Below are 11382 nucleotides of genomic sequence, written 5' to 3' on the forward strand. Positions count from 1 at the left end.
GTGTAGCATAAGGTAACCAGTCCATCCAACAGCATCACCTATATGTTCTCTCCCAGACTCATGGAGACAGTCTGGATCGTAGCATAAGGTAACCAGCCCATCCAACAGCATCACCTATATGTTCTCTCCCAGACTCATGGAGACAGTCTGGAGTGTAGCATAAGGTAACCAGTCCATCCAACAGCATCACCTATATGTTCTCTCCCAGACTCATGGAGACAGTCTGGATCGTAGCATAAGGTAACCAGTCCATCCAACAGCATCATAATACAATCACTCAAAAGGCCATTACCAGCCTTTGTAAAGGCCCGACCAATGATGTAACAAAGACATCTTACATAAATGTTTTGTAATGTTTTTCTGCCTTTAGTAATTATGCAGTGCAGTAGGCGATGTATTGTATACATCATTACTTTAGTTCTCGTGTGTGGGGGTTATATAGGCATATCTACAAGCTCTAACATGTTTATGGGTGTTTTTAATGAATCATCACCTTAGAAAGCAATGCTGTATTAAGGCGTTGAAACAACATCGACAAGGACCATGTTTTGGGTTCTACCAAGGCATGTCCAGAGTGCACAAGAGGAGATTACTGTGACTCACATAGAGTCACGTTGGTCTTGTGACTGCTGGTGTGGCGGTAATATGGTCAACACAACAGCCCAAACTGGAGAGAAAAATGTGCCATTTTAAAAGCTAATTTCCTGCAGTTCTACACATTTTGCCATTGGGTGGAGAGAAATGTTTGCCGTCCCCAGTTGGTCACTTTTTATTTTATCTTTATTTAACTAGGCAAGTCAGTTAAGAACAAATTCTTATTTTCAATGACGGCCTAGAAACAGTGTGTTAACTGCCTTGTTCAGGGGCAGAACGACAGATTTGTACCTTGTCAGCTCTGGGATTTGAACTTGCAACCTTTCGGTTACTAGTCCAACACTAACCACTAAACCCCATGTTTTGACCATGATTGCTTGCTGGCCTCTATAGACTAATTTACCAATCTAAATGTTTAGTTGACATGGCTGATTGAGTGACTGTCAGTGGCCGACATAAAGAGAAAAGCTGCTGATGTAAAACCACGTTTCTAAATTGCACCTTGGTGTATTCTACTATTATAACTCAACAGTAAGTTGAGATCCCATAGGACTTACCTTTTGGGGGAGGGATTGATCCACGGGCCTACAGAATCAGGCCAGTTGCCCTGGTCTGGGAGAATCAGCACAGCTCTCTTTTGCCCCCTAGTGTCTCTTTTACATATTACACTGCCCTTTGTTTCAAATTCTAATGAATTCAAAATATACATGTCGAACACCAAACAAAGCTTTACATAAAAAAAAAATGTAATCCCATCATTATGAATACATTTCACATAGGTACTATTTAATAATCGTTTAGTCTTTACAGCACAATCTGTCAAATGTGATCCAATGTAAGATTATATTCAACCAACCAAAGAAATGTAACTTGTTTTATTTTTTTAAATCACTTCATCATTGATCCTATATCAGCCATACAGTATAAAGACCAGGGGTTGGAACCAAAATTATTTTTTCCAATCGTTCCGAACAGGAAAATACAAATTCAACTGTTACGTTCCACTGTTCCGACCGGAAAAATGACGTTCTGAACCGGTTCAAACCAAACAAAAGTACCGGTTTATAGCGTTCCTTCCTATTCCTTTTATAACCTTTAAAATCAACCTGCCCCCCCCCCTTCACATTTAGCTAATTAAATGACTTCACCAATCAGTGCGGATAGAGCCGGAGGGGTGGGGGGGGCCTAAACATGCACACACACTGGTACAGAGTTTCAGCTTGCAGGCAGATCCTGGAATATGTTTCTGAGTGACAGAGTGAGGGCTTTGCCTTGGCACTTTGTTTGCGTTTTTTTGTGAGAGTAGAAACAACGCCTGGAATGTAAAAGAACGTTATTAACCGGTTCCCATGCTTTTAAAATAATGGTTCTGTTCCGGAACAGCATGGATCACTTTCGTTCCAGGTTCAGTTTCTGCTACTACATTATTTTCCGGCTTTTCAGTTCTGTTCCGGGTTCCAACCCGTAATGAAGACACAGCTCCGTTCTCCCGGTTCTAGATAACACGAGTCTGTTACCAGTCAGGGGGAGGGGTTCTAAAAAAAAAAGCTTGGTTGCCAACGTGGTACCTCAGTCCTCTTGATGACCCACTCACACCACTCATAGAACAACCAGCCAAATGTCCATTTGACGAATTTGGTTCATTGACGCACATAAAATACCCGCGGAGGCTGGTGGGAGGAGCTATAGGAGGACAGGCTTATTGTAATGGCTGACATGGAATTAATGGAATCCAATGGAAACCGCCTGTTCGACGCCGTTCCATAATTCCATTCCAGCCATGACGATGAGCCTGTGCTCCTATAGCTCCTCCCACCAGTCTCCTCTGGAGAATACAGACAGTCAAACGTAGATATTTCAATGGTGTCACCGTGGAGGCTGGGTTGTCAGGGGAAATAACATGCCACGTTAACGACGAGGCTTCCAGGGAAACTCACCCCCAGACGAATACAGACATGAGGCCAAGTCCAGCTTGAATGCAGACCAATGGGCAAAAGTACCAGACTGATAGCTGGGCAAAAGTACCCATTATCCACCCTTCTCCTGTACCCTCATATTCCCAGTCGTGGACTTTTAAACATGGGACTGAGGTAAACATTGGCTTGAGGGAGTTTTGAGTTTCCACCATTGTTAAACCAAATTCGAGAAAGAACCCAAGAGAAGTGCACACTTCGGGAGAAGGGTGGAGAATCGGGACAGAGCCAGCCAGACAGACGAACAAACAAGACAAACGGGCGAGGGAACTGACGAGCGGCCGGGCGGTGGGCGGGTGCGTTCAGGCTCTGAGCCTGAGGAGTCCAGTCTGAGTTAGTTTCTCCCGCCCCACACCGTCCAGTTGGTAGCTAGTACAGCAACGTTGTCAAAAAGGATAGATTTTAGTTTCTCCCGCCCCACACCGTCCAGTTGGTAGCTAGTACAGCAACGTTGTCAAAAAGGCTAGATTTTAGTTTCCTTTTCCAAGGCATTGGTTCCTTTGTTCTTTTCCTGCTGTATACAACAGAAAGATAGACAGGAGTAACAGCAGCCAGACGGTGGATGGGGTCAGTCGGGTGGAGGGATGGAGAGAGGAGAGACGGTCTACTCCAGCACCACAGTGCCCCCTGCTGTCTCCAGGACCGTCTTCAGCTTCTCCGCCTCCTCTTTGGACACATTGGCTCTGATCTCCTGGGGGAGGGACTCAACCAACTTCTTAGCCTGGTAGAGGACAGAGGAGATCAGTGATCTACAGTAACAATAACACACAGCAACCAACTTCTTAGCCTGGTAGAGGACAGAGGAGATCAGTGATCTACAGTAACAATAACACAAAGCAACCAACTTCTTAACCTACTATATACATACAGAGAGCAGTACCACAGAGTGAAAGGCCTCCAACTTCTTAACCTACTATATACATAGAGAACAGTACCACAGAGTGAAAGGCCTCCAACTTCTTAACCTACTATATACATAGAGAGCAGTACCACAGAGTGAAAGGCCTCCAACTTCTTAACCTACTATATACATAGAGAGCAGTACCAGAGTGAAAGGCCTCCAACTTCTTAACCTACTATATACATACAGAGAGCAGTACCACAGAGTGAAAGGTCTCCAACTTCTTAACCTACTATATACATAGAGAGAGCAGTACCACAGAGTGAAAGGCCTCCAACCCAGAGCTATCCTAGGTCTCAGATTGATTTGACTCCTTTAAGCGTGGACACTGGAACATGTGGTCAGAGATGGAATGGACAAATGATTAGAAAGACAGGAAAGAACTGAAGAATCCTTGTCTGGCTGTGACATCACACAGAGACAAACAGACCATCTGACCTGCACCAGGTTCAAGCCTTGGATGCAGTTCTTCACTTCCTTTATGAGTTTCACTTTCTCCGCTGCCTTCAGTTCTGTCAGTTTTACTGTGAAGTGAGTCTTCTCTTTCTTGACTGGTGCCACGTCCTCTTCCACTGCCTGAAGGAGCAGAATGAACACAATGCCAGGTGAAAACATGCTCCATCTACGCCCTGAGGACACTACATGACATGTTTATGTGTACAGTCAAGCACAACGATTGCATTGCAGTAAAGAAGCTTGCATTGGGCATTGAAACTAAACAAGGTTATAGCCTTTATAGATAGAAGGCCAATGAGCTCTGCAGGGGCACCTCCTAGATCAAGTCATGTGGGGTGAGGGGTAACCACGGGGCGTCGTGTAAGGGCGGGGTAACCACGGGGCGTCGTGCAAGGGCGGGGTAACCACGGGGCGTCGTGCAAGGGCGGGGTAACCACGGGGCGTCGTGCAAGGGCGGGGTAACCACGGGCGTCGTGCAAGGGCGGGGTAACCACGGGCGTCAGGCAAGGGCGGGGTAACCACGGGCGTCGTGCAAGGGCGGGGTAACCACGGGCGTCGTGCAAGGGCGGGGTAACCACGGGCGTCGTGCAAGGGCGGGGTAACCACGGGGCGTCGTGCAAGGGCGGGGTAACCACGGGGCGTCGTGCAAGGGCGGGGTAACCACGGGCGTCGTGCAAGGGCGGGGTAACCACGGGCGGCGTGTAAGGGCGGGGTAACCACGGGCGTCGTGTAAGGGCGGGGTAACCACGGGCGTCGTGTAAGGGCGGGGTAACCACGGGCGTCGTGTAAGGGCGGGGCAACCACGGGCGTCGTGTAAGGGCGGGGCAACCACGGGCGTCGTGTAAGGGCGGGGTAACCACGGGCGTCGTGTAAGGGCGGGGTAACCACGGGCGTCGTGTAAGGGCGGGGTAACCACGGGCGTCGTGTAAGGGCGGGGCAACCACGGGCGTCGTGTAAGGGCGGGGCAACCACGGGCGTCGTGTAAGGGCGGGGCAACCACGGGGCGTCGTGTAAGGGCGGGCAACCACGGGCGTCGGTAAGGGCGGGGCACCACGGGCGTCGTGTAAGGGCGGGGTAACCACGGGCGTCGTGTAAGGGCGGGGTATCCACGGGCGTCGTGTAAGGGCGGGGTAACCACGGGGCGTCGTGTAAGGGCGGGGTAACCACGGGGCGTCGTGTAAGGGCGGGGTAACCACGGGCGTCGTGTAAGGGCGAGGTAACCACGGGCGTCGTGCAAGGGCGGGGTAACCACGGGGCGTCAGGCAAGGGCGGGGTAACCACGGGGCGTCGTGCAAGGGCGGGGTAACCACGGGGCGTCGTGCAAGGGCGGGGTAACCACGGGGCGTCGTGTAAGGGCGGGGTAACCACGGGGCGTCGTGTAAGGGCGGGGTAACCACGGGGCGTCGTGTAAGGGCGGGGTAACCACGGGGCGTCGGTAAAGAAGCTTGATAAACGTATTGAATAAAACACAGAAACACACTGAAACAATCCCTGTCTTACCAGAGCTGCAGGTGTTGCTGCTGCAGTCATGGCTCCCATTGGCATCATCCCAACATCCTGGATATTCAGGGTTTTCTGGGACAAAAAAAATTAAAACATACTTTATTGGAGAAGTCATTGAGCCGATCAAAATGTTACTCATCACATGCCTCGTTAACAACAAGTGTAGACCAACAGTGACATGCTGACTGAGACCTTCCCAGCAATACAGAGAGACAGACAGTCGAAATAATAAAGTAAAACAAGTCATAATAAATACACAATGAGTAATGATAACATGGCTTTATATACGGGGTACCAGTTAATATAAGCAGCAGGTTGTCTAGCGGTTAGAGTGTAGGGGCGGCAGGTAGACTAGTGGTTAGAGTGTAGGGGCGGCAGGTAGACTAGTGGTTAGAGTGTAGGGGCGGCAGGTAGACTAGTGGTTAGAGTGTAGGGGCGGCAGGTAGTCTAGTGGTTAGAGTGTAGGGGCGGCAGGTAGCCTAGCGGTTAGTGTGTAGGGGCGGCAGGTAGCCTAGCGGTTAGTGTGTAGAGGCGGCAGGTAGCCTAGCGGTTAGAGTGTAGGGGCGGCAGGTAGCCTAGCGGTTAGAGTGTAGGGGCGGCAGGTAGACTAGTGGTTAGAGTGTAGGGGCGGCAGGTAGCCTAGCGGTTAGAGTGTAGGGGCGGCAGGTAGCCTAGTGGTTAGTGTGTAGAGGCGGCAGGTAGCCTAGCGGTTAGAGTGTAGGGGCGGCAGGTAGCCTAGCGGTTAGAGTGTAGGGGCGGCAGGTAGCCTAGCGGTTAGAGTGTAGGGGCGGCAGGTAGCCTAGTGGTTAGAGTGTAGGGGCGGCAGGTAGCCTAGTGGTTAGAGTGTAGGGGCGGCAGGGTAGCCTAGTGGTTAGAGTGTAGGGGCGGCAGGTAGCCTAGTGGTTAGAGTGTAGGGGTGGCAGGGTAGCCTAGTGGTTAGAGTGTAGGGGTGGCAGGTAGCCTAGTGGTTAGAGTGTGGGGGCGGCAGGTAGCCTAGTGGTTAGAGTGTAGGGGCGGCAGGTAGCCTAGTGGTTAGAGTGTGGGGGCGGCAGGTAGCCTAGTGGTTAGAGTGTGGGGGCGGCAGGTAGCCTAGTGGTTAGAGTGTAGGGGCGGCAGGTAGCCTAGTGGTTAGAGTGTGGGGGTGGCAGGGTAGCCTAGTGGTTAGAGTGTAGGGGCGGCAGGTAGCCTAGTGGTTAGAGTGTAGGGGCGGCAGGTAGCCTAGTGGTTAGAGTGTAGGGGCGGCAGGGTAGCCTAGTGGTTAGAGTGTTAGACCTGTAACCAAAAGGTTGCAAGTTTGAATCCCCGAGCTGACAAGGTAAAAATCTGCTATTCTGCCCCTGAACAAGGCAGTTAACCCACCGTTCCTAGGCCATCACTGTAAATAACAATGTGTTCTTAACTGACCTGCCTAGTTAAACAAAGGTTAAACAATAAAAATACATTAACTCTGTGGAATAATACACACACTGCTCAAAATAATAAAGGGAACACTAAAATAACATCCTTGATCTGAATGAATGAAATATTCTTATTAAATACTTTTTCTTTACATAGTTGAATGTGCTGACAACAAAATCACAAAAATGATCAATGGAAATCAAATTTAAATCAACCCATGGAGGTCTGGATTTGGAGTCACACTCAAAATTAAAGTGGAAAACCACACTACAGGCTGATCCAACTTTGATGTAATGTCCTTAAAACAAGTCAAAATGAGGCTCAGTAGTGTATGTGGCCTCCACGTGCCTGTATGACCTCCCTACAACGCCTGGGCATGCTCCTGATGAGGTGGCGGATGGTCTCCTGAGGGATCTCCACCCAGACCTGGACTAAAGCATCCGCCAACTCCTGGGCAGACTGTGGTGCAATGTGGCGTTGGTGGATGGAGCGAGACATGATGTCCCAGATGTGCTCAATTGGATTCAGGTCTGGGGAACGGGCGGGCCAGTCCATAGCATCAATGCCTTCCTCTTGCAGGAACTGCTGACACACTCCAGCCACATGAGGTCTAGCATTGTCTTGCATTAGGAGGAACTCAGGGCCAACCGCACCAGCATATGGTCTCACAAGGGGTCTGAGGATCTCATCTTGGTACCTAATGGCAGTCAGGCTACCTCTGGCGAGCACATGGAGGGCTGTGCGGCCCCCCCAAAGAAATGCCACCCCACACCATGACTGACCCACCGCCAAACCGGTCATACTGGAGGATGTTGCAGGCAGCAGAACGTTCTCCACGGCGTCTCCAGACTGTCACATGTGGTCAGTGTGAACCTGTTTTCATCTGTGAAGAGCACAGGGCGCCAGTGGCGAATTTGCCAATCTTGGTGTTCTCTGGCAAATGCCAAATGTCCTGCACGGTATTGGGCTGTAAGCACAACCCCCACCTGTGGACGTCGGGCCCTCATACCACCCTCATGGAGTCTGTTTCTGACCGTTTGAGCAGACACATGCACATTTGTGGCCTGCTGGAGGTCATTTTGCAGGGCTCTGGCAGTGCTCCACCTGCTCCTCCTTGCACAAATGCGGAGGTAGCGGTCCTGCTGCTGGGTTGTTGCCCTCCTACGGCCTCCTCCACGTCTCCTGATGTACTGGCCTGTCTCTTGGCAGCGCCTCCATGCTCTGGAAACTACGCTGACAGACACAGCAAACCTTCTTGCCACAGCTCGCATTGATGTGCCATCCTGGATGAGCTGCACTACCTGGGCCACTTGTGTGGGTTGTAGACTCCGTCTCATGCTACCACTGGAGTGAAAGCACCGCCAGCATTCAAAAGTGACCAAAACATCAGCCAGGAAGCATAGGAACTGAGAAGTGGTCTGTGGTCACCACCTGCAGAACCACTCCTTTACTGGGGGTGTCTTGCTAATTGCCTATAATTTCCACCTGTCGTCTATTCCAATTGCACAACAGCATGTGAAATTGATTGTCAATCAGTGTTGCTTCCAAAGTGGACAGTTTGATTTCAAAGAAGTGTGATTGACTTGCAGTTACATTGTGTTGTTTAAGTGTTCCCTTTATTTTTTTGAGCAGTGTATATATAGATACCATGGTATAGAGGTAGATACTAGAACTATGTATATAGGACAATGTGCTATAATTTATGACACTGACTGTGTGGCACTGGATACGAGCGTCTGCTAAATGACTCAGATGCCCACATCTCCTTATGTTAATCTACACAGTCTACATAAGTACTGTGTGTTATATATAGGACACTGTGCTATGTACTGTGTGTTATATATAGGACACTGTGCTATGTACTGTGTGTTATATATAGGACACTGTGCTATGTACTGTGTGTTATATATAGTACACTGTGCTATGTACTGTGTGTTATATATAGGACAATGTACTGTGTGTTATATATAGTACACTGTGCTATGTACTGTGTGATATATAGGACAATGTGCTATGTGTTGTATATAGTACACTGTGCTAAGTACTATGTTATATATAGGACACTGTGCTATGTACTGTGTGTTATATATAGGACACTGACTCAGATGTCCACGTCTCCTTATGTTAATCTACATGTTCCAGTTCCATACCTTGAGGAGCTCATTGAGGTCTGACACCTCTAACAGGGTGAGGCTGGTGATGTCGTGTACCAGCTGGGTGATTTTGGGGGGGTACTGTTTGGGGGCTCCATCCAGAGGGGGGGCGGCGATGACAGCAGAAAGGCTGGCTGGGCTGGTCCCGAGTGTTCGGAGGGCACATGACGTTGGTGTCTGGAGCTCCTGCCTGGGGAAACAAAATCACACAGTTAATGTATTGTTTTATTGAACCTTTATTTAACTAGGCAGGTCAGTTAAGAACACATTCGTATTCACAAACCCGGACGACGCTGGGCCAATTGTGTCGCCGCCCTATGGGACTCCTGGACAGCCTGGATTCGAACCAGGTACTGCAGTGACGCCTCTTGCACTGAGATGCAAGGTAAGTTGCTAGCTAGCATCTATCTTAACATAATCAATAGTTAACTACACACGGTTGATGATATTACTCGTTTATATAGCTTATCCTGCGTTGCATATAATCGATGCGGTGCCTGTTAATGATTTCATCGAATCACAGCCTACTTCGCCAAACGGGTGATTTAACAAGCGCATTCGCGAAAAAAGCACTGTCGTTGCACCAATGTGTACCTAACCATAAATATCAATGTCTTTCTTAAAACCAATAGACAAGTACATATTTTTAAAGCTGCATATTTAGTTAATATTGCCTGCTAACATGATTTTTTTTTTTACTCAGGAAATTGTCACTTCTCTTGCGTTCAGGGTATATGCAGCAGTTTGGGCCGCCTGGCTCGTTGCGAACTGTGTGAAGACCATTTCTTCCTAACAAAGTTTGCCAGAATTTTAGATAATTATGACATTGAAGGTTGTACAATGTAACAGCAACATTTACACTTAAGGATGCCACCCGGTGCCAGAACGGTTCCGTATTTCACTGAAAGAATAAACTTTGTCTTCTAAAGGAGTTTCCGGATTTGACCAAATTAATGACCTAAGGCTCATATTTCTGTGTGTTAATTATAATTAAGTCTATGATTTGATATTTGATAGAGCAGTCTGACTGAGCGGTGGTAGGCAGCAGCAGGCTCGTAAACATTCATTCAAACAGCACTTTCCTGCGTTTGCCAGCAACTCTTCGCTGTGCTTCAAGCATTGAGCTGTTTATGACTTCAAGCCTATCGACTCCCGAGATTAGGCTGGCAATACTAAAGTACCTATTAGAACATCCAATAGTCAAAGGTATATGAAATACAAATGGTATAGAGAGAAATAGTCCTATAATTCCTATAATAACTACAACCCAAAACTTTTTACCTGGGAATATTGAAGACTCAAGTTAAAAGGAACCACCAGCTTTCATATGTTCTCATGTTCTGAGCAAAGAACTTAAACATTAGCTTTTTTACATAGCACATATTGCACTTTGACTTTCTTCTCCAACACTTTGTTTTTGCATTATTTAAACCAAATTGAACATGTTTCATAATTGATTTGAGACTAAATTGATTTTATTTATGTAATTAAGTTAACATTTTAAAAAAGTGTTCATTCAATGTTGTTGTAATAGTCACTATTAGCCGATTAAATCGGTATCGGCTTCCTTTGGTCCTCCAATGAAAAATCATAATCGGTCGACCTCTACATTCAATCCAGTGTTTCCTCTGTAGAGCGTGCATCCACCTAAAATAGTTTGGTTTCTATTGGTTTAAATGGACAGTTTTGGTGCAAATTAATTTACAACTATGCACTAATGAATTAGATTTAGGCTCCTGGATGTGACTTTAGGGGCCTTTTGAGTCCCATCTGTAAAACCCTCTAGGCCTAAGGGAATGAGTGATTCAATGTTGTCACAGATCTCTCAAAGATTCTTCAAATCCACCAGCTAGTACTATCGCAGTAGCTAGTTAGCTGCTATTTCTCATCCTAATTTTCCACCTGGTTCAGTTGGGAAAGGGAATACTTAGTTAGTTGCACAACTGAATGCATTCAACCAAAATGTGTCACCCGCATTTAACCCAACCCCCCTGAATCAGTTGTACAACTGCCACGGTAAGGTCGACAGGAGCATTATACAATGGTGAAAATCTATACAAATCACCAATCAGAAACGGGAGGGAAGCTCTAGCAAGGTACAGGATATGACAACCATTTGTCAAAGTTAAACACAAATGCCATACAAGAAACACATGACCTTGACTGGCACGTCTCATAAGGAAGGAACGAGGTGCATTTGGTCCATGGAACTGGCTAACGTTATTTACTGCAGAGTCTACTCGCTCTAGATTACAAGTTAGTTAGCTGGTTTTACAACACATTCCCCGTGACGGATTAATCCATTTGGCTGCAAGATTGTTCCTCACTAGCTAGCTAACGAGGAATAGGTGGCATTGCGGTTGGCTAGCTAGCCGGCTGATCATAAAATCCGTTCTTCACAAAG

The 11382-nt window shown here is 47.6% G+C and overlaps 1 protein-coding gene across 1 annotated transcript in view; it reads right to left on the reverse strand.

The window, feature by feature from the left end:
- Window positions 1–1359: 1359 nt before the first annotated feature.
- LOC135538445 (large ribosomal subunit protein bL12m-like) overlaps window positions 1360–11382 on the reverse strand; it is a 10424-nt gene continuing 401 nt past the window's right edge. The window contains exons 2-5 of the mRNA XM_064964347.1: window positions 8976–9168; window positions 5425–5499; window positions 3907–4044; window positions 1360–3288 (exon numbers count right to left, since the gene is read on the reverse strand). Coding sequence (XP_064820419.1) covers window positions 3172–3288; window positions 3907–4044; window positions 5425–5499; window positions 8976–9168 — 523 coding nt within the window. The 3' untranslated portion in view covers window positions 1360–3171. The remainder of the gene's footprint in view (window positions 3289–3906; window positions 4045–5424; window positions 5500–8975; window positions 9169–11382) is intronic.

Source organism: Oncorhynchus masou, unplaced genomic scaffold (assembly GCF_036934945.1).
Source record: "Oncorhynchus masou masou isolate Uvic2021 unplaced genomic scaffold, UVic_Omas_1.1 unplaced_scaffold_965, whole genome shotgun sequence".
Taxonomy (NCBI): domain Eukaryota; kingdom Metazoa; phylum Chordata; class Actinopteri; order Salmoniformes; family Salmonidae; genus Oncorhynchus; species Oncorhynchus masou.